Genomic DNA, 24,489 nt, shown 5'->3' on the forward strand with positions numbered 1-24,489 from the left:
GCAGTAGCAGTGAACATATAATACAGTTTAACAGCACCAAGGTATAAAAAGAGCAGATTAAGACTGCTAGCAAGGAAATGTGTAGCAACAAAACTAATATCCACAGTAGTCTTTACTGGCAGAAGACACAGGTAAGGAGAATTGCTGAATTTAATTAAGGGAATATTTCAGAGTAATGGAACAGTAACTAAGGTTCTGTCTCTCACATTTTTCTGCATGTCTTATGAGCAGATTTACCATTTCAGGAATGAAGCAAATGGTTCTTAATGCAGTGTGGTACATTTAAAAGTTTAAATTCAACTTGGCAATAAGTATGAAGCTAGTATACAGGACATAAACTAATATAAGATTCGATTTATATTCCCTAGTGTTTTCCAACTCAGTAGTCTCCAGATGAATGGGGAAAACAGCTGCTTATATTAGAATTAATTAAACTGATTTAAAAGTTTGCTTGCATGGTTAGGGCCATGGTCACAAAATTGTTGGGTTCCTTTCCATGTACATTCATGAGTATGCATAACTGTTATTAATTTCAAATCTGTTATAGGAGATGTATGTTTTCCAACATGACATAACTTTGGGGGTGTGATTGAAGTTCAAATTAAATTTTAAGTTAGTAGGCTCACTAGGATCAGGGGAAAAAGTGTTCCAATAAATTGTCATATATAAAAAAAAGTTCACTAACTCCCTTGCTGTCCAAGGGAGGAATCAGCTAAAGGTAAAATATATTTGTTGAAGAACACTATGGCTTATCTTCAAAATGTTTCCAGGGAGCTCCTTGTTAAGAGTACTGACAGTTTTGTGATTACTTCCAATTCTGCTTTTTTGTCAAGCACTTTTGAATTTCACATCTATAAAATTCATTTTTAGGCAACATAGCAGATGCTCTGTTTTTTCTTAGCATCTTGACTGAAGATAGTAGTTTCAGCAATTTGCTTAGATTAGTAATGTGAAACAGATCATTTTGTATGTGCTATTCACTTACTAATTTACTCTTGCTGCTGATATCTCCAGAAGCCAGAGGCTGATATCTCCAGAAGCCAGAGGCCAAATGAGGCTAGCTCTTTTTTTCAGTCCCCATTTCCTTCCAAAGGATTAAATTGGGTTTGTTTTGGGTTTTATGTATTTGTGCTATTTCCAAGATGCATACAACAACAGGATTAAAAGTATATTTTTTTCTATCATTAGTCTGTTAGTACATTCTTAACTTAGTTTTTGAATATTTCCAGATTCCTAATATTGGTAAATGGCATTCATATATGCATAAAGGAAAACATGGTTTTGAATTCAGATACCAATAAAGTTAACAAAAATACTGAATGTAATTTTCTTTGATATGCTTTTAGTAGGATGAATAAAAGCATATTTTTTAAAAAAAAAAGCAATCTGAAGTTGGTATTGTAGTAGCTTACCTGCTTAAAAGCATCCAGGGGAGCCAGGAGACCTTTTTATGTTTTGATAACATTTCATCTTGTAGCCGGATTTTGATTTTTTTAGATTTTCTTAATGGCAAGAAGATTAAAGGAGGGAAATTGGACACTGAATGAATATATAGTTTATGAATAAGTTTGAACCCTCCAGAATTCTGGCTACATTACATGCAAGAGTAGCTAATACTATGTTCATATTGTTTATATCATGGATTTATTTCAAAGAACCTACACAAAGATTAAATTTTAGAATCGCTAACAGATATGACAAAAGGCTGTTCTTCTCTTTAATACTTTTAGCCAAAATCATTGTTGAAATACATAGCATTAATGTAGAATAGCTGTTATATTAAAGTGAAGTGATCTGATTTCCATTTTTCTCATGTAAAATATAGTTTACTCAGTAGATTACAAACATAAAATGAGAATATGTTTAAGGTACTTTTAATAATTAATCATTGTACCCTTGTTAATTGAATTTGAAGCAATTGGTTTTGAAGAAGAAGCTACAATGCTGCATATGGGATTATTTTAAAGTTGTTGATGGTAGTTTTATAGATATGTGCAAGTAATCCTTGATTTATATCTACAATTGACCATAATTTTAAATGCTAACTCGTGTGGTTAAGTGAATCGTCCAATTTTATGACTTTTTTGCCATGATCTTTATATGAATCCAGTTTCCTCTGTTAACTTTGCTTCTCAGAAGCCCTCTGAAGTTTGATCACATGACCATGGTGATGCAACAATTGTTAATGGAAGGACTAGTTATAAATTTTTTCAGTACCATTGTAACTTTGAACAGTTAAGGACAACCTATAATTGTAGAAATGTCTGTTGAATGAAAAAAATCAGGAATTTAACAGGGCATACACTATCTAGTATGATAAATTCATATTCTTGAGTAGTGCTTCTACTTCCAATATATTCAGTAAAAAATTGAGTATTTTTTTAAAATAACCAACAAGCAACTTCTCATTAGTTTGATTAGTTTAGCTATATATGAGTCTCTAGTTTTACATAATTTCTATTTCCCATTCAGGGATATATGTGACTTTTAGTTAAATTAAATACTTATTTCATATTTCGTAATTTTAAAAACTGCATAAACCATCTTCATTTATGTAGCTCCATAGTATTGAACCAGATCATCCGTCCTTTCTCTGCCCCACTTCTGATTTTGGTAATGGCAATTCCATGAAGCAAGCTAGTATGGCTGGTGATAATGGATGGTAACAGTAGTCTTAACATTTCTGAAAAACATCAGTTGGAAAAGGCTGGTTTATATAATACTTTAGCAAATAATATCAGACATAGTTGTGAATTTCATTTAAAATGAGAATGATTCAGAAATTCAGTAAAACATGTGCTATTTACTATAAATTGTCATATAAAATTTAATTATATCTTTTTTAAAGCTTGGACGTTCTACCTAGAGTGACATGTCCAAACCACCCAGATTCCATTTTGGTAGAAGATTATAGAGCTGGAGACATGATTTGTCCAGAATGTGGACTTGTAGTTGGTGAGTAATTATATATTATATATTTAATTCTTCTGTGTTTTCATATTCTTAATGTTTCATAATTTTCTCAAAAGACTAAAATGGTAACTGTATATTTATTATTAATCACTGCACTTTTCAAACAGTTCTGAGTAAACTTCCATACTCATTAATTAATAGATGAGTTGCCTGTAAATGTTTATGCAAGTGATTTATGTTACTAAGTACTCAAAGAATACTAAAAGAGCAGTTTTAAAAATTGTGTTCTTCTGTTATTACTGTCTCTTGCATTAAATTGCTTGAGAACTTGCTAACTTGTGGCAACAAAAACATATACTTAGCCTTACCTTTTAGCTCTTCCCCCTTCCTTGTAGGACAGAAAAACAGTTGTAGGGTTTTCTGAATTGTAGATTTTTCTAATACTCCTGAGCAACCTTTCTGAGTTGCTCAGGACCATAAGGATTCTACAGTTTGTATGATGGCATTTAACATGGAAACTATTTTTGACATTGATTTGTAATTCTAATAGGGCTGCATGTTTTATTGCAAATCACAATTAAGTTTTCATTATAAATCAGTGCTTTCTCAACTATGCTGGTTTCTAGCCAGCTTCACAGATAAGCCAAAGAGGTAGTTTTAAATTTTGAACCCTTGGTGCTGGCAAGATTATCAGAAGGTTCTCTTTTGCCTATGGTTGAAGTTTGCATTCATGATCATTTGGCTAAATCAATCAGAGACTGCTGCAAGCAGGGCCTTTTTAATGATAACTTGTAGAGGTTCCAAAGGTCAAAGTTCCCTTCTTTTCTGGGACACCTTCAATTATTTCTGGAATATTTAGATATAGAAAAGTACTGAACTTTTAATTGTCTCTATTATCTAAAGAATTTAATTCCTGAAAATATTAAATTGTGTACATTTGTAGTAGCAGTTCAGAATTTGTAGAATTCTTTGTAAGGTTTTCCTGGGATTTAAGTAGTTTAAATAAAACGAATTTGGGGTTTTTAGGGACTTGGGGTTCTAGCTTGAATATTTGCTTCTGCATTTTATTGTCATATCTCTGCAGGCATATTATATTGAGATTTTGTTTTTATTGTATAACAGAAAAGTTAGACAGTCTTCTGTTTGTTCACAATTTATAGACACAAGTACAGATTGAGTATAAACTTCTGGAGAAGTAATAATATCAGATAGTAACATCTTAATAGTCAGTGGGTTTAAAAGGTTGCATATAGGGTAGACCTGGGGTCCTCAATGCCCAGTCCATGGGCTGGTGCCAGGCTGCAGCCTACTCAGAACTGGGCTGTGGAATTAGTGCCCAGAACGCATGTGCACACAACTACATTTGTGAAAACTGCATGTGTGAAATCATCCTCTCTTCCTCCCCACACTGTTTCTACCACTGCCACCTCCACCTGTCCGCTGAGCTGGAAAGTTTGAAGACCTCTGGTGCAGATGTCTTCTGAAAGGCATGTTTAAATGTAGGCTTTAAAAATGTAAATTCAGCTCTTAGGGCTGGGATGGCGAACCTGTGGCACGCAAGTGCGCGCTGGCAAACTGAGTTCAGCTTTTTAAAAAGCCATTCCCCCTGCCCCGGGTCCAGAGACTTTATAGGAGCCTGGGGAGGGTGAAAACAGCCTCCCCCGGAGGACCTCTGGAGGCTTCAGGAGCTTCCCTGAAGCCTTCGGAGTGCAAAAAACCAGTCCTACGGGCAAACTGAAAATTTAGGAACGGACTTCTGGTTTGCTTGGAGGGCTGGTTTAAGCCCTCCGGAGCCTTTAGGGGCCCTCCGGAGGACTAAAAACGGCCCTACGAGCAAACCAGAAGTGACTTCCAGTTTGCTCATAGGGTTGTTATTTTGTCCTTCGGAGCCTTCAGGGAAGCCTCCTGAGGGCTCCTGAACGCTCCGGAGGGCTAAAATCGGTCCTACAAGCAACCAGGAATTGACTTCCGATTTGCTCGTAGGGTTGCTTTTTGCCCTCCGGAGGCTTCAGGGAAGCTCCTGAAGCCTCTGAAGGGCGTCCGGGGGGGAGGGCAGGCTGTTTTCACCCTCCCAGGCTCCTAGAAAGCCTCTTGGGCCTGGGGAGGGCGAAAAAAGCATGCAAAAAATGGGGAGTCGCACCTGTTATGCGTGTATGCGCACTGGGGAGGATCGCATATTGCATTATGGGTACGGCACGCCCGCACACGATCCCCCTGCACTCCCCCCGCTTATGGCACGTGAGCCAAAAAAGGTTCGCCATTGCTGTCTTAGTGGGTATTATACAAAATGAATGTAATGGCTTTAATCAGGTAAAATAATTGGTTAGGGAAAACTGATTTAAGCTAAATTACATTGCAAAACCTCTTCAGAGAAATGTAATAACATTTGTATAATAGAAATAGATAGGAATAGGGATTTGCAAAACTTGTAAAGCCAGGAATCCTCATTTCATCTAGAGCAATTCAAACTACATCTGATTCAGGATTTATTTCTATAAATTGACAACATGACCCTGAAATGATGGTTGTGAGAGAGGTTCAACATGTAGTAGAGAAAAAAAAAGCCTTGGAATTCTGTTAACTGTTCTATTGCTAGATTGATAAATTTTGCATGTTGCTAATTGGGAATATGAATGAAGAAGTCACTTTTCTTTTGAAGATGTTGGATAATACGTTGAAAAGCTTTGGGGGATGGGAAGGGGAAGGATAACAGTAGCTAGTTTCACATATCATAGCAAACAAAGTAACTTAAAGGTAGAACAGACATGTATTCATAAAATGAGAAGACTTGAAATTTCCTGTTGAAGATAACATAGCAATTTTAAGGAAATACTCTGAAGTTTGATAATTACTGTGTAAACAGACCTATAAATCAACTCAACCATAATTGATCATGACCACAGGTCACGTCGGTCTTTAAGCAGGTCACCATAGGACTCTGCCTGGTTTTATAACCTGTTTTGTGGCAGCCAGTGTACCCAATGGGGATTTTATTTTGCCACAAATCAGGGGAATGTACATGTGGCTACAGGATGCTGCAACTTGCCGTAAATACAGGTCAGTTGTAATGCACCCAGAATGTGTGTGGCTGTCAGAACTTCAAAACTGGATTGCAGATGGCTCTGGAGAAGAGTGTTATAACTTCAAACAGTTGCTAAATGGCCAGTCATACGTCAAGGACTATGTGTAAAAGTGCTTGTAGTATTCCTTCTGTGGCTCATAACTGAGCCAAGGCTGGTTTTTTCCTCAGCTTTGTTTTTCCTGGGATGTAAGAAATGTCATTCATCATTAGTAGTTCATTTTCCATGGTTTTTATTCTATAAAATTGTGATAAGGGTGCTAATCTAAGAAATAGTATGGAAAAAAGTAGCACAACATAAAGAACAAGTCCATGGGACTCTTTCATTTCTAAGATGTTACATTTCACTTTGTGCCAGTTTGCATGCTTTCTGGCATTTAAATGGATCTCAAGTAGCAGAATTTAAAAATATTGCTGCTAAAGCTCTAGAGAACCACTTTCAGTAGGTTTAGCTAGATAACTCTAGATAAGGACTGACCCAGAATAAGGTTTATTTGAATGTAGATTAAATCTTAGGGCACCTTTGATAGCTTAATCATGTGTGTTTATTTCCTAAATTACATTGCCATATAAGAACATTTGATTTTTCTTGATTCAGACATTACTATTCTTTAATCTCTTAAATATAATCCAGTGCTATTCTAATTTTATAACTCTGCCTGTGTTATTTTATGTTCATATTCATAGGTAGCTTTTTTGTTTTTTTATGATTTTGATTTACTCTTTTACTTTTAATTTTATTTTTGTTTTCCAGTTTTGTTTTTGAAGAGGAGAGCTGGTGATTTTGCCAGTCATTAGAGGGCAGCACATTCCCTATTTAACATTTGAACAAATTGTATGGGATTGTCTTCTGTTTAAAGTTCCTAAAATACAGCTCAGTGCTTGTAGTGGGGAAAAATATTAAAACAGTTGCCAGCAGAAACCCACAGTATGGAATGTTAACATAATAGTCTAAGATTAATTGGAATTGGATATACATTTCACAGAAATAATTGCTACTCACTGTATTCATTCTGTGAACTGAAGTCTAAATGCTGTGATGCATGATAGCCTAAGATTTTTTCAGCTGTGTTGCTTGGAGTCTTAAGAGTGCATGAGAATTTGACAGGTTCTATGAGAAAGTTTTAAGTTCACTCAAAAGCAGCCAGATTTGATCACTAGAGCTTTGCCTCATGGTCAAGAGTCCTGGGATTTTTCCAAAGTAACTGGTTCCATGGACTGAAAAAGTTTTAAACCTCTGGTATAGGCAACTATTTTAGGTAATGAAGTTTTCTATTTTGCTAGGTCATCACTGTAAACAAATACATAATTATGATCCCCCCCCTACACAGTGGTAAATAAAAGTTAACAGATCTTGCCCAGGTCTCCACATAATAAGCTGATCTTGGCAATGGACTTTGAATATGAAACTATAAAGTCATGAAGTGTTATGGCTGGATATATTTTAGATTTTTTTCGTCCTTCATTTCCACATTAAGAACCCTTGTAGTTACTGACACAGAAACTACCAGTTAAGGGGAAGGAAACAAAAATCTAAGTAAAAAGTTGCAAATTTTTGAATGATGACATGGTAGAAGATTATTTTTAGGAAATGCAAGTAAAAATGGAGAGCCAGTTTAGTCTAGAGCAGAGATGAACCTTTTTTGCCTCATGTGCCATCGGGGGGGGGGGGGGGCGCAGGGGGCGTCGTGCGTGGGTGTGCCGCACCCATAATGCAAGACGTGACCACCCCAGTGTGCATGCGCACATGAGAGCCCCCCCCATTTTTGCATGCTTTTTTCGCCCTCCCCAGGCTCCAGAGGCTTTATAGGAGCCTGGGGAGGGCGTAAAAAGCCTCCCTGCCCCCCGGAGGCCCTCTGGAGGCTTCAAGGACCTTCAGGAGGCTTCCCTGAAGCCTCTGAAGGGCAAAAAGTGACCCTACGAGCAAACCAGAAGTGACTTCCGGTTTGCTTGCGGGGGCAGTTTAAGCCCTCTGGAGGTCCCTGAAACCTCCAGAGGGCTTAAACTGACCCTACGAGCAAACCGGAAGTCCGTTCCCGAACTTCCGGTTTGCCCATAGGGCTGGTTTTTTGCGCTCCGGAGGCTTCAGGGAAGCTTCTGAAGGCAAGGAGGCTCTTTTCACCCTCCCCAGACTCCTATAAAGCCTCTGGAGCCTGGGGAGAGCGAAAAATGCCTTTAAAAAAAGGCTGAACTCAGCTGGCCAGCTGACAAATGGCTCCACGTGCCACAGGTTTGCCATCCCGGGTCTAGAGGTTTAAGGCATCAGGCAAAAAGAGGGAGGCTGTGAATTCAAGTTCCACCTTAGCTGTGAAAGGCAACTGAGTTAATTTTGGCCAGTCTTTCTCTTTCAGCCCAACTCACTTCGCAGGGTCTTATTGTGGGAAAAATAGGAGGAGGAAGATGTGTTGGGTTATTTGTAAAAATAATAAAGTTGGGATATAAACAAACAAATGAATAAATGTTTTATAGTTTTGCTAGTATGAATTGCATTAGCCTGCATTCAGTGTCAGGTTAATTGAATTCCTTATGTTCTTCTGTGCATGTTTAGTCTTTATTCTACTTTTCTGCATTTGGGGGAATGGATATACCATATTTTTCGGAATATAAGACGCACTTTTTTCGCTCAAAAAGAGGCTGAAAATCTGGCTGTGTCTTATACACTGAATACAGCAAATTTTTTGCCTCCCAAAATCCTGCCCCCTTCACCAAAATGGCCATGCATAGCCTGTAGAAGGCTTTCATAGAGCTCCTGGGGGCTGGGGAAGGCAAAAATGAATGAAAAACAGGCCAATTTTTGCTCAATTCCCCCCCCCCCCCAGCTCCCAGGAGTACTCTATAAGCCTCCTAAAGGCTATGCATGCAATTTTTTTTGACAAAAAACAGGCCCCTTTTTGTGAAGAATGGACCGTTTTTTACTCGTTTTTTTGGGGGGGGCACCCCCCCAGTAGCACTCTGCAAGCCCCCTAAAGGCTATTCATGCCTTTCTTTGAAAAAAAAACAACAGGCCTGTTTTCGCGAAAAACGGGTCATTTTTGGGAGGTTTGCAGAGTGCAAAAACTTTTTTTAAAAAAATTGCCTCTTCAAAATCTTGGGTATCTTATATTCCGTTGCCTCTTATACTCTGAAAAATACAGTAAGTTAGGATTATCCTCTGGAATAATCATAATATAATACAATTCAAAAATAGGTCAGTTTTAATTTCAGATGTGTACATTCATTTCTGCAAAAGTGTTCTTTGGGTAAGATAATAAAATGTTTAACAAGTGTTTAATACTAAATCTTGGAAATGATACTACGCCATAATCTTAAACTGAAATGGGAGAAAACTGTAGATTTGGATTCATACGGTGTACTAAACATAACTGGTTTGTTGATTCTGAGTTAGTGTGATAAGGAAGAGGAATAGTACTTTGTATTATTGTTGCAAGCCACATTTAAAAACACGTTGCTGTTTTCTGATTATAATATGTGTATAGGGATGCTTAATTTGTTTTTCTTGACATTTACTGGGGTATTTTGTGCCCTGTCTACAAGGATGAAATGCAAAAGCAGCTAACGGAAAGGAAACAAAAAATAGCTCAAACAAATTATGAGTACCTAGTTAACTAACAAGACAGTTTCTGGCTTGTTCAACAAACTATGGTTACAGAAACTATTATTTAGAACAATTATAAAGTGCATTTGATTCTATTTGATGCTGTGATGATTCAGATTAGTGGAATAAATAATGTTTGGTTTTCCATTTTTGTAAATTTGAAGTTTGGATTTTAGTTAAACCACTGTGTAACCTTATAAAAATGTGAAACTTTGTTCATAGGTATTAATGTAGTTTGAGATAAGCTTAAATTTGGTATTAGGGGAAAAGAAGCCAAATTGGGCTGCCATCTTCTGAGTACTGGAATGATTGTACTCTAGAGAATAAAGAATCAACTGCTGGGCTGGAGAATATTCTCTTGTGTTTTTAGTATTGATCTTTATAAGGCTTGGGGAATATTTTTTTTTAAAGGTGTTGAAATTTTATCTGTTGATTTAGGTGGTTCAGGAGCTTCAGAGACTTGATTACAGCTCTTGTAAGAGAGTAGCAGTGCTTAGGGAGTGAGAGCAGGTGGGGCTACATAGAATGTTCCAGAAATCATGGAAGAGACCTAATGCAGACAGATAAGATTAAAGAGAGATGGAAATATATTAAAATACTTTACAAAATGGATTACAGAAAAACAAAAACATTTTCAGAGAAGGAATAGGAGTGAAATAGGTTGACTTCACGAAAAATTAAGATGTGATGAGAGTGAGTGGGCAGCCATATAAATTTTCTAAATAAATAAAAATAAATATCATTTGTTAAATAAGAAAACAGCAGTCCTATATGAAATGCACAATGAATTGTTCAACTATCTTTTCTACAGTTTTAACTCCCAACAGCTCTATTTCCACAAACTCTATATATTCTTCTAAAGAGGAAAGATTCAAGAGAATATGAAAGTTATTGTATCATTCCCTTCTGTTAAATTTTCCTTACTATTTCGTAAAAAAGAGAATCGAACCATACCTACAGAAAAATGCCCTCTGACCAGGCTGATTTCATAAAAAAATAGATGTACATAAGATCAGATATCTGAATATAGCTAACTTAAGATGCTAGCTATTTACCTCTCTAGTGTTGGTAGTCTAGGCTTTATTTTAACCTCAATCAATTTATATTTTAGTAATTGTATAATACATCACTTTAGGTTGGGAAAAATACAATTCCTGTAAGTTAGTAGAGTTATGCAACTGATGGATTTTGTACTTAGAACCAGGACATAGGCAGGTAACAGTCAACAGAGTAACTTAAATTGCCACATTTTAAAATAACTGAAGTGTTCCTTCATCCTGCTGTACATTTGAAGAATTGGGATTAATGTGTTTTTAAAATAGTTCATAATAAACCAATGAACCACCATGGCATACTCTTCTTGCTTTAACTCTGATCCTTGTGAAGGATTGAGGTTGTGATTGCTTCTCTGCATTTGAGAGAATGTTTTCTACCTCTACTTCCCAAGAGTCTTATAGTCCCAGCTGCCCTAGGAGCAGATGGGCTCATTTATTCACCCCCCTCTCACAGTTTACTCACAAGCTTCCATGCTGGAGTTCCAGCTGCTTGGCTAATTGAACCTTACCCAGGCATTATCAGGAATGTGCTGACATCTAGATGCAGCCTCACTCCACCCATGCCCTTACCTTTAAAAAGTGAGCATAGATAGAGAGTGGGAGGGACTGTAGGAGAAAAGAGGTAAGAAAATGGCAAGCATATAAGGAAGCTGCAGATTTATAATTATTACAGGCAGCAGGCAAGAGGACTATCAATCAATTGCCAGGACTACAAGACGATAAACTCTGGTAGGGAATTTATCCCGATGGTAACCAGCATATCCTGATTCCTGGATCTTGCTTTGGGAACTCAGTTGGAGTGCTCAAAAGAAACACTGTTTAAGTGCAGCGTTTGGTGCTTGGAAGTAGCCAGAAAAGAAGCAACTGCACAGACATTACCTAATCCAAACAAATGCAAGACCTTTTGGAATGAGGCAAAGGTTGTGCTGCATGCCACTTTGCAAACTTAAAGACTTTTATTTGTGATAAGGACTAATCATCAAAGACTTACTTAACATGGCTACATCAATTTGCAAAGCCTAAGAGGGTGGAGTTAATCCAGGGCAACAGCCTACTACTGGGAAACGTGTGTGCTACAATAAGGCATTTTATGATTATCTTCTACACTGGGATGTACAGTCTGTGGAAAACAAAGAACTCTCACAGTCCCACAAATAATTTCATAGATGACCTCCTTTTTTAGGGGAGAACATTTTACATTCTCTTGAAATATGAAATTTCTTTAATATTAAAAGCATACACCATGTTTATTTATTACATTATCCCGAATAGTTGTGCTCTTTCTATATTATTATGCCATCTTTTACTTATTTGGCCATAGTTATTGGTGTCACAATACTGTTGATTGTTAAAGCAGGAATGGTGCCTAATTCACAAGAGGGTACTTCTCTCAAGTGAGTCATATAGGTCATTCCCATGTGTGTGGAAAAATATTACATAATAGCTATGCTGAATGTTCTATTTATATAGTGCCAGAATTTGAAGTACATCTTGCTTTTTTTAGATGCAGTAAACAGTAATGAGAGTTTGCCTCAAAGTGAAGTTACTGCTAGGCCTTAAAAGGAACAATGCTTAAATATTTACATAAAAGCTAACAGCCAAAAAGGGAGCATGAATCTCAATATAAGCTTGCAAGAAGATGATAGGATGGTGGAAGGAATGCATCTTGCTGACCATTCTTTAGCCTCATTCTTTTGCCTTAATATAGACTTTAAAAATATCAATTATCCAAGCAAATAAAAAATAAATTTACTTCTGGAGTTGGTTGATGCCATCCTGAGAAACTATCACAATGGCACAAAAGGCAGAACAGAATAAATGCAATAACAGAATTGGAAGGGACCTTGCAGGTCTTCTAATCCAACCCCCTGCTTAGGCAGGAAACCCTATACCACTTCAGACAAGTGGTTATCTAATCTCTTCTTAAAAACTTCCAGTTTTGAAGCATTTACAACTTCTGGAGGCAAGTTGTTTCACTGATTAATTGTTCTGTCAGGAAATTTCTCCTCAGTTCTAAGTTGCTTTTCTTCTTGATTAATTTCCACCTGTTGCTTCTTGTTCTACTCTCAGGTACTTTGGAGAATAGTTAGACTCCCTCTTCTTTGTGGCAACCCCTGAGATATTGGAGTACTGCTATCATGCCACCCCTAGTCCTTCTTTTCATAAGACTAGACATATCTAGTTCCAGCAACCCAATGGTGGGTTCCGGATCCCGGCGGCATCCACATGGACCTGTGCAGCACGCACGCACATGCTCGCAGCGTGCATGCGCGCAGCACGCACATGCATCTTAGCACCTCCCCGAGTCTCTGCGACGATGCAGCCACTCAGTGGAGCGTCGTGCAGGCGCTGTATGCCCTATGCGCGGAAGCGCCAAAGACTTAAAAGACCAGTAAGGAGCTTGGGCTGGCAGGTGTGCCTCCGGAGCACCATACTGGAATGGTATCCAGTGCTCTGTGCAGGCTCCAGTACGCCCGTACCGGGGCGTACTGCCTGCAACCCACCACTGCAGCAACTGTTCTTTATATGTTTTATCCTTGAGTCCCCTAATCATCTTTGTTGCTCTTCTCTGCACTCTTTCTAGAGTCTCAACATCTTTTTTACATCGTGGCGATCAAAATTGGATGCAGTATTCCAAGTGTGGCCTTACCAAGACATTATAAAGTGGTATTAACACTTCACATGATCTTGATTCTGTCCCTCTGTTTATGCAGCCTAGAACTCTGTTGGCTTTTTTGTCAGTTGTAGCACACTGCTGGCTCATATTTACTGCATTTTTTGAAATATAAGATGCTCCGAAGTATATGACGCACCTAGCTTTTGGAGAGGAAAGCAAGAGAAAAAACTCTGCCTCTGCCTCCCAGCAATTTGCCTCCTTGCACCAAACTGCAAAAACTACAGAAGATGTACACTGTTTGTGGTATTACATTTCAGACTATACTTGTATAGATGCTGTTAAAATTGATGTGGCTCTCTGGAAGTATACAATATTCTCTGCTATTTAAAAGAAGATACAAAGCACTGGGCCTCTTCAAATCAAGCATTTATTTTAAAAAGCTTCTTCATTTTGTTAAGTTGTCTAGAACAATAATAAAGCAGTCTTTAAAAAGTAAGTCTAATGATTTGAACATTCTATAGGCATTTATAGTTATTGAATGACCTCCTTGTAGCAAACAGCCTGTTTCAGTTTAGCCTGAGAAGAGGAAAAAAAATATCTACCTCTGGTTCGGAGCAATTTGCCTCCTTGCAGCAAACAGTAAGTTTCATTTTCAACTTCAGTTTGAGCATAGGGCTCCCGATCATCAGCTGTTTCAGGCTGCAGGGCTTGCCATAGCCTATTGCCGCCGGCTCAAGCCCCATTTTCATCTTTTTGTTGCAAGGAGGTAAATTGCTGGGAGGCAGAGGCCAAAGGGTGGGGGCTGGTGGGTGGGTGGGCTACAATCGGTGTATAAGACGCACCCAAAATTACACCCTCTTTTGCGGGTGTGTGTGCGTGTCTTATACTCCAAAAATATGGTAAGTGATTGTCCACTAGGACTCCAAGGTCCCTCTCACAGTTAGGACTATTGAGCAAGGTACCACATATACTGTACCTGTACATTTTGTTTTTATTGCCTAAATGTAGAACCTCACTTTTTTCACCATTGAATTTAATTTTGAAATTAGCTCTCTTAAAGTCCAAGACTCTAGTTTGACTTTATTCTATTGCCTAATGCTTGCCTAATGTTGAATTTCAATATTGCGTGATCACTCCCCCCCAAGGTTCCTGTAGCTTCAACACCTTATATCATTTCATCTCTGTTAGTGAGAATTAAGTCCAATATAGCCGATCCACTTGTTCCCTTCTCTACTTTTTGGGAAACAAATTTGTCTGCTAGATTTGTCAGGAACCTGTTTGATCTTCCACTTGGTGTAGAGTTTGTCTCCCAGTTGATGTCAGGGTAGATTAAAATCCCCCATTGCTATTGTGTGCTTCCTACATACCTTAGTTAACTGACCAGCAAAAAGTTCCATCTTATTTCCTCTGGTTGGTTGGGTGGCTTATAGTATATTCCTATGGCAATGTCTCCCTGCCCCCTTTTACATTGACCGAAATGCATTCCAGGTAGTTTGAGTTCTACAGAACTCTTTGTTAGACAAAATGTTATCCAAATTTGGGGATGCGAAAGAAGCATAGATGTGCAAACATTATCCCAGGATTTTATTTTAAAGTCCGTTGTAAACTGCAGATTATAAATGAAATTAATTGGTCAGTGGATGGTCAAGTGAAACCTAGCATGCAGGGCAAAGAATAATGGCCGGTCTACTGTAGTTTTGGAGGGAAAAAACCCCTGTTATCAGCCTTGTCAATTATGGCTCATCCTCTCAATATCTGTTTCTGTAAGTCATTCTTAATTATTATAATTCTGTACAATAAAACTTTGTAGAAGCTATTTTGTCATTTTGTTCGAGTGATTCAGCTAGAGCAAGTTGTAACACAATTAAACTGGATGTTACTAGTACTCTAAAAGTAGGCATATCTTAGTCATGGTGTCATTTTAGCAATACAACACATTTTTCAAATTTGATTTTAAATATTCATAGCTGTAGATTGATTGGTATGGCTGACAAGATGCTATGTGGAATTACTACCTTGTATTCATGGTAGATATGTAGCCTTAGTAGGCTTAACTTCCTCAACACATAGGTTAGGACAAAGCACCAAGTTCAATTATTTCTAAGTCTTTTTTCAAAGACTCTTGTCTTGTCTTAGAGGAAGTCTTTTCTGAGTCATGATTTGGAAAATAGTTCCACTTAATAATGTCAGTAATCTTGGCGCATTTATAGTTTATGAAATCATGACTATATCTGGAATTTTTTCTAATTACAGATTGTTTCCTTTTTCCACAGGCTTGATAACAAGCCAGGGGCTGAATACCCTTCATTAGCAACACATCAGCCTTCACATTTTGTGTGAAACATTTTTATATATATATAAATATATATATAAATATATATATATATATATATATATATATATGGAAAATTTGGAACATTGAAACTATAACTCCTCTTCAATATATAAACTCTTTTACTTTGAGCACAATTACAGGATTTCTAATATAGTTTCAAGTCATAGTAGAGATTTCCTTTAAAAACAAAGTACTGTAGTTAATGAATGGAATATTAGCATGGATTATACATTTTGTCAGAAACTTCTCAAAGATCTTCAGATTCTAAACTAATGTAGACCTCATACACAATAAAAACTTGTCAATATATACGTAGCTATCAGTTATTGATTTTACTTTTGGCACAAGCAGCATGAAGTACTAGCAGGCAACAAAAATTGAGTTAGAAATATTAAGCTAAAGAAACTTATTTATGATCCCTCTTTTACCCAGAAAGGGGCTGCACCGGCAGAATTCACTATCTGGCCACTGATCTCCAATGCAATGCTGTTCCTGGTCCACTATAAATGCTTACAAGGAAGCCCACTCCAGACAGCTGCTTCTCATGAGTAGATTGCAGGAACTGAGGTTTTGCAGTCAGGTTGTGAGCTGAGTGACTGGGAGTTTAAGGATTTCAATCAAGTTCACAGCTGTAGTACGGCCTACGTGGACACAAAATTTGCACAAGCATCATTTAAACTCTCTCGGATGTAATTTATACCTGAAGAGAGATTTTCTGAGTGGCAGGATAAGAGAATTTCACTTGATGATTCAACATTCTGGATTTTTTTAAAAAAAGGGAAATAAAGGAGGGATTTAAAGATTTGAAAACTTTTGCCAAAAAACTTAACAAGGAGTAGATGTAAGATAATTTAAGATAGATAAAAGGGATAATACTTGAAATATTTTTTTTAAAATTAGAATTACAGTAAATAAACTGGACCCTTGAGAGAAAGTTTTTTCTTTACTTTTAAAGAGTATAGACAATAGTTGGAATTTACAAAACAAAAAATAAAGGTAACATATGAGCCAGATTGAAATGTTGACTCTAATTACAGAGTAGCATTTGAGATAAAAGTATCAAGGGCACAGGAAGACAAAATGAGATTTAAAAAAGGAAAGCTTGCCTTTTATTCTTTCCCTTGCAACTGAGATATTTTCCCTTTAGGATTACAAAATGGCAACCACCTGCAAAAATAGCAGGGCAGCGGAAGAGAGGATTACTAGAGATATCAGCAGAGAGAGGAATTATATCAGATTTACTTAAGACAATGGTTGAGGAATTGGGCAGTGTTAGCTGAATCACATGATACTAAATCGACTAAACCAGTTAATACTAAATTGACAGCTTTTGAAAAAAGAATGGATCAAAGACTTATAAAGATCAAAGGCCAGGCAGAGAAGTTAAGAAGATGGAAATCCCTGTAAAATAAGTGTCTGGAGATGTGAAACAGGTATCTGGATTTGTAAAACAAATTAATCACAAAGTGGAAATTCTGGAGTATAAGACAGAACTTACACAAGTAGTCCTTGATTTATGAACACAATTGGGACCAGAATTTCTATTGCTAATCAAGCCGGTTAAGTAAATTGCACCCAATTTTAGCCATGGTTGTTAGTGAATCACTGCAATTAAGTGGTCTTCAAACAAATTTGGCTTCCCCTATTGACTTTGCTTATTGGAGGCCAGGTGGGAAGATTGCAAATAGCAATTAAATGCTCCTGAGATGTTGCAGCTGTCATAAAAAGATGCTGGTTGCTAAGCATCCACATTTTGATAATGGAACCATGGGGATGCTGTGATGGTCATAACTGCGAGGACCAGTTGAAAATTGAGGAAAGAGCAGGAAAGGGAACTAAATAATTGGGCACTACTAGCATTGAGGAGAAAAACATTGAAATGTTGAACAATTCCACATGATTCTGGTAAAATATATTAGAGAAAAGGTTATGAAAGTTTCAGCAATTTTGGGGGGGATTGGAATGAGGAAGATACAGAGGCAAAAACCGATAATATATTTAGAATAAATACAAGATTTGTGAGAACTTAGGTTTTTCACACCTCAAATAGGCAAATGAATTATAACTTTATTGTTACGGTACTTTTCTGGTTTATTCTTGATAACAGAAGTAAATAAGTACATTAGTACTGATTATATGTTGCTGAATATGTTGTTTCATATTATGCTTGAAGACAAGAATTGATTTAAAAATGCTCTGCTTGCTATGAATGCCATGTGTATGAAGTTACAGTAACTCACATGAGACTTGTTACTAATGATCTGTCTATTCAGTTCTAAATGTATCTAACCATCTCTGTTCTTTTTCTTGCCTTAACTGAGCCCAGGTAGCAGGGATGTATTAGGCACAAATAGCAGGGAAATTTGATTCTGTGACACACAGCAGTGCTTATTCTTCATAGAAAAATATTTCATTTTGTATGGTTGTAATGGCTATGTTGCTCCTTGGCTGTCTATGCTTGAGCTGGTATAGTTTGATAATTCTAAGAGTATAGTGCCATCACTATGAATATTTTTGAAATACAATTGATTTTCAGGCCTGTCACTATTTATGAAGCATCCCAATGTTACTGTTATATAGACCTTTCAACAAGAATTTTTTCATCCGAAGCCTCCCACATCTTTTCTAATTTGCTATTGTTTTAATTGCTTTCAAGGGATACACATGCTAGTGAGAAAGAAGTATGTTTGTAAACAACTTTCCCAAAGGAATAAACTATAATAGGTTGTTTTTTTTTGCATATTCAGGTGACAGAGTAATAGATGTAGGGTCAGAATGGCGAACATTCAGCAATGACAAAGCAACTAAAGACCCATCTCGAGTTGGAGATACCCAGAACCCTCTCCTTAGTGATGGAGATTTGACTACAATGATTGGCAAGGTAATATATCAATGTTTAACCTTACAATGTGTGAATATTTCAATGTTCAAAATTATATTGCATTAACAAAAATACTGCTAAACACAAAATTCTTAGTACTAAGACTAGAAATGCTTTTGTTTTGATAATTTCTTGTTATTTTCACTTCAACAATATTAGATAGTCTTTTTCCTCCAGTATGAAGAGTGTAGGAAGCAAAGAAAATGTTCATTTGTTTCTGTTAACTTTGAATTCTTTTGGAAATTGATATCAGAAATTTAGCTTTTTAAAAGCTTCTTCATCTTTGGTGTATCCAGGCCTAATTTGTACACATTTGATATTCTCCTGGTGCTATTAAACCAAGATTATTCACGTATGAAGAAATGCCTTTTCATTGTGGAAATTTCAAAGTATTACTCTTTTTATCTTGTTTGCAAAGTAGAGACAAAAGTAACATATTCACATACCTTACACATCTACACTGTAAGAATTTCCAGGGTTAGTTTATGTTAAGAGGAAGAACTATTGTAAATTAGTAGATAAACTATAAACTGTAAGTTTCCACCTTTCCAAAATAATTTGAGGAATTACGAATGGCTGGAATGCTTTACTTTTAAGAATTGTTAAGATTAAGTACCATAATATTTTTGGGTACCGAATGCTTGATAAAAGTAGATATGCTTTTGCCCAGATAAACCAGTGTGCATGAGGACTGTTGGGCTAAAGATGAGATGACCTTCAAAAGGAACTCCATAAACTGTACATAGGGATGGAGCTAAACTCTAAAAATTCAGATTCTTTTTTGTAGTAGCTGTTATCCTCACGCACCATTTTCTGCACCTGTGCAAAACCCCACTGAGAAACCTTCTAGACTTAAGAAATTTTGGATGGGAGTCTCCGCTGTCCCTTGACTGTCATAAAAAGGACAAAAATAAAAATGATAAAAGCCTAATAATAAACCTGCTGAATGATATCTTTGCATTTTGTGGCAATTAAAAATTACTCCTAATTATTTTTGTCTCCTGCTTGGACAATAGCTTCTTAAGCTCACCACCCCCTAGTCCCTTGCAGATCAGTACTTGCAGAAGATATCTGCAGAAAACATCTGCAAGAATGTAACGAACTACATTCTTCTTATCCTTTGGTGGCCTCCACAGCCATGGTTTACTTCATATTTACAGTTGGCCCACAGTGAATGACTTGATCTCTTGAATGCTTGGGTTGGTTATCCTTCCGTCAATGATAAGTGCATCATTTGAACTTTAATCTGCTGTATTTCATGATGTAGAGATTTTGGCCATTTTGGTTCTTCAACTCTCAGTCAGATCAAATTCGGCTGTCTTTCAAGAAATCCTCTTCCATAAACTCCTAACACCAAAAAGTTTAGGCATTTCACTGATTATTTGAGAAGTCTGTGATGTCAGATTGTTTTATGTTTCAGATTTAAAGGAAGTGTGCTTTAGCTTATCTTCACTGAAAGTATACATAGCAGCTATTTTATCATTTAACCTGTTTGAAGTTTGGTCCTTTTTGTGGGTACTCTTGAGTTATAAAGTTTGATACATTTTCAAGTGCCAGTAACCCTTCCAGTTTGACACATTCTTTTATTGATGCTATTGACATTTATGTCAAAATCTTTTGAACTGATGGCTGCTACAAGTCGTATTTGTAGTTTCCCCCCCCCCCCCCAGATGCTATCACAGTATTCCTACTTATTGTGGAGCTGCATGTTTTGCACAGATATGTGCATTGTATCCCCCTGTATACAAATAGAGTGGTGTTCTACTGACACACAGGGGTTTGGTTTTTTTGCCAGAATCCGTGTCTAAGTGACATAGTCAACAAAACATTGTGTGCTAGCCTTGATATATCAGTGGAGGATGAGCTCTCAATGACTTCTTCCTGGCTATTAAGAAACCCAACATTTATAGTTGTACTGGTGAACTGTAATTAGAATATTGGAAAATGATTAAGAAATGGTTTTCTCAAAGTCAACTCATTAATGGAATGATGAATGGCTTACTGGGCAATAAATATTTTCAAGAAAGCTTAAATGTGGCTACAGTGAAAGGATTGGACATTTCACTGTTAATTTCTGCAATTTAATATCATAAGATTATTCTATTGTTGGGTTCCTTTGCAGTGGACAGTAGTTTGGCAAATAGAATGATCTTGTTGATAAGAAAGAGAACCTTAAATGTTTTATTTTAAAACATTAGTCAATACTGAAATTGAAGCCATGAGCTGTGCTGTAAGACTCGGGGGGGGGGCGGGGGGGGTTATGATGGAAGGGATCCCTCCTGCTTCTGTTCCAGAGGCTGCCTGTCACTTTCTCAGGGGTCCTGCTTAGATAGCTCTCCTCTGTCATTGAGTTTCTCCATCTGGTGCTCTCTTGTAGGCTTTTTGGACTCCAACTTCAGTTGACCCAGCCAGCATGAATCAGGCAGGGAGGAGAGGGAACATTCTTGTGCTGGCAGTTCTTTCAAATATTTTCTCCACCCAGAGTTCTACTTTCACTCTTTGCTTTTTATTTTTTGGATTGTACATGGTCCAGTTTTAGGAAATTTTTGTGAGCACCAGAAGTGTGGCTCTTTTCTTCCCCATGATTATTTTTTTTTTCAAGAAAAGATAGAAATAACAACATTATGGATAAACGGCACATTAAAGCATATGTATGTGTGTGGTTCCTTATCTTCCTGGTTTGAGTCAGAAAATGAAATGCAGAAGATAATTTAAACCAAAAGTACTCCTTTCCAAATTGTTTTTTTTAATGAGCTGGCCTGGCCGGTGGCAAAGCTTATAGTTCCCATCTGTGGAGTTTAATAGAGAAGGCTAATAATTGTTCATACTTGCCTGTTGCAGAACACCAGCAGGAAGACAGAGAAAATAGATGACTTTCTTCTGAAATTTCTACATTTTTGATGGGCTTTTAATATGAGTTGTTCTTAGATAATTACTAGTTATGAAATAAGAAACAGTGACTTCCTAAATATACTTAAGTTATCGATATTATCTCTGTTTCTAAATCAATATCAAGCCATCTTAATAGGAGAATGCACAAAGCAAAAAAAAAAGTTCAGCATTTGGTGGGATTTTTTAAAATAGAAGTTACCTTTCTAATATCATAGAGTTATTTAGTCCATGCTTTAGATACTGTGCTAATATATGACTTAGTTGTACGTCAGCCCGAAGCCCCTGGGATTATATTCCATTTTAGCTATTCCTTTTGTTCTATGTAGTGTGGTATTTACTTAGAGCTCGTTAATATTTCACCTTTTATAAAAACTAGATAGGCAACTGATTTCTAAATTGGAGGTGCTAATTGCTTGTGGAAGGATAGCTTTTGAAAATGAATGAAATGAACATTATAAAGGACCCTTACATAATATGTGCTTTCCAGATTTTAAGTCTGTTCTCTAGTCCATGTTGACATAATGTATTAATTTAGGTTTCACTTATGCTTTGCTGATAATCACATTATCAGGTAGTAGTAAAAAAAATGGTGTTTAAGTTAGATGGTGTGTTGTCTTCCCATTCACCTTATAGTAGATATGCATACTGCCTGTATTTTGTGTGAATGTAAATGTGCTCTGTTCCTCAATCCTTTTTCTGCAGGGGACAGGCGCAGCTAGTTTTGACGAATTTGGGAATTCAAAGTATCAAAATCGTCGCACCATGAGCAGTTTTGACCGTGCAATGATGAACGCCTTCAAGGAAATTGCTAGCATGGCTGACAGAATCAACCTGCCCCGCAATATAGTTGTAAGTCATGCTTTGTCCTCTGAAATTTTTTCCGGCATCATTTAGCGTAATATAATGAACAGGGGCCTTTCTGATATTACTGCTAATTAAATGGCCTGGGGTTAATTGAATTTTGTCTCCTTACTTTGAAGGATCGAACAAATAATTTATTTAAACAAGTGTATGAGCAGAAGAGCCTGAAGGGGAGAAGTAACGATGCCATTGCATCCGCTTGTCTCTACATTGCTTGCAGACAAGAGGGAGTTCCTAGGACGTTTAAAGGTAAGACGTTCGCTGACACATGCTTCAACTGCTTTTCAACATAGGACCCCCAACCTATATCATCTTTTTTCTTCTGAATGTAAATATAGTGAACCTTGTACAGGTAATCCTCGCCTTATGACCACCATTGAGCCCAAAACTGGCTCTAGCAGGACAGTTGTTAAGTTTTACAATCCCATTTTTACGATCTTTCTTACCACAGTGAATCACTGCAACTGTTAAGTTAGTAACTAGTTGTGAATCTGATTTCCCCCATTGCCTTGGTTTGCCAGAGGGTTGCAAAAGGTGATCACATAACCCGGGACACATAAACACATGGTAGTTGTCAAGCATCTGAAATTTGATGCTACAATGCATGGGGAGGCTACAATGGTCATAAGTGTGAAAAATGGCTGCAAGTCACTTTTTTCAGGGCTGTTGTAAATTTGAATGGATTAGCTTAACGACTGCATGATTTGCTTAATGACTGCTTTGGTTCTCTTAACAACCACGACAAAAAAGTTGTAAAATTGGGTGCCGTTCATTTAACAATTTCCTTCCTTAGCAATGGAAATTCTGGTTCCAATAATGGTCATAAGTTGAAATTTTAGCTGCATCTGTCTAATGCTCTATCCTCCTGTTTTTCCCCATAAGAACAACTCTGTGAGGTGGCTTGACTGGAAGAGAGAGATTTGCCCCTAAGTCACCCAGTTGGCTTTCATGCCTATGGAGTAATACTAGAACTGTCAGATTCTCAGTTTTTACTATGCTAATGAATTAATGAATGAATCAATCAATCCATTTATTGTTTTGACTATTGGTCAAAGATAAATCCTGCACCAAAGTAGCCAACTATTAATAAAAATACATTAAAATGTGAAAAAAAACACCACCAATCAGTAAGAACATGCCAAAGTACTTCTCTGTTCTCCCAAAGCCTATTGTTAGCTCACATGACTCTAATTGGGAAGACCATCTCTCCAAGCAACTAACAATTTCCATGAATTTTTGTATCGTATGCTTTGTAAGTTGTTTTTCTAAGCTTTGAAAAGTTCAAGGTTACAGAAGATTATATGCAGTTTGACTTAGTGTTGCACCCTAATAACCCTACGTGGGTGTAATTGTAGTGATTGAAAAAAAGAAGCAAAGCCACATATTGATCTATAATTTGTAATCAACAATCAATTTTTCATTTTGAGGGTTTTTATTCTTTTCAAAATGAAAATTAATGAGGAAAGACTGATGCAAGGAAATTAAGACTTTCATCTCTCCCTTGTTCCAAAGGCTGTCATTATCTTTGTTGTTTTGAACTAGACAAGTATTTTCACTTCCATAATCTTTTGCTGAAATTTCAACTTTTTAAAAATTCTGATGTCTAAAGTATGTGTGCCCCTGTGCATGCGTGTGTGTGTAAATATAGCAATTAAGCCTGGCTAAACTCCCCAAATTTTACTTTATTAGTTTCATAGATTAATTTTATATCTGTGCTATGAAAATGTAACCACCAACAATGAAAGAACTTTGTTAAGCTTTAATTGATGGAGAGGGTGACTGGGAGTGTTGATCTAAATTGTGACCTATGTACTATTGTCTCCTTTTAGAAATATGTGCTGTTTCCAGAATTTCCAAAAAAGAAATAGGCCGGTGTTTCAAACTCATCTTGAAAGCTTTAGAAACAAGTGTCGATTTGATCACTACTGGAGATTTCATGTCCAGATTTTGTTCCAACTTGGGTCTCCCTAAGCAAGTCCAGATGGCCGCAACACACATTGCGCGTAAAGCTGTGGAATTAGATTTAGTTCCTGGAAGGAGTCCTATCTCAGTTGCAGCTGCTGCTATTTATATGGCTTCACAAGCCTCGGCTGAAAAGAGAACACAGAAAGGTAATGTCTTTATGTATCTTGGAAAGTAATTTTTATGCATGCCAGAAGTAGAGTTTTTTTTTAAAAGAGAAAGAATTGGCACAGATGCCACAAACACTGCTTTACATAAGGGATCTTCTGTTTTGTTTGAAATACATGCCCAGTAGTCAG

The 24,489-nt window shown here is 37.0% G+C and overlaps 1 protein-coding gene across 1 annotated transcript in view; it reads left to right on the forward strand.

Annotated features, from left to right (window-relative positions):
• The window catches only part of GTF2B (general transcription factor IIB), a 28,932-nt gene that overhangs the window by 2,463 nt on the left and 1,980 nt on the right, over window positions 1-24,489 (forward strand). Inside the window, exons 2-6 of the mRNA XM_081947406.1 lie at window positions 2,849-2,955; window positions 18,342-18,475; window positions 22,070-22,216; window positions 22,348-22,477; window positions 24,058-24,339. Of these exons, the coding sequence (XP_081803532.1) occupies window positions 2,849-2,955; window positions 18,342-18,475; window positions 22,070-22,216; window positions 22,348-22,477; window positions 24,058-24,339 (800 nt within the window). The remainder of the gene's footprint in view (window positions 1-2,848; window positions 2,956-18,341; window positions 18,476-22,069; window positions 22,217-22,347; window positions 22,478-24,057; window positions 24,340-24,489) is intronic.

The sequence above is a fragment of the Natrix helvetica genome, assembly GCF_964273705.1.
Source record: "Natrix helvetica genome assembly, chromosome: 3".
Lineage (NCBI taxonomy): Eukaryota > Metazoa > Chordata > Lepidosauria > Squamata > Natricidae > Natrix > Natrix helvetica.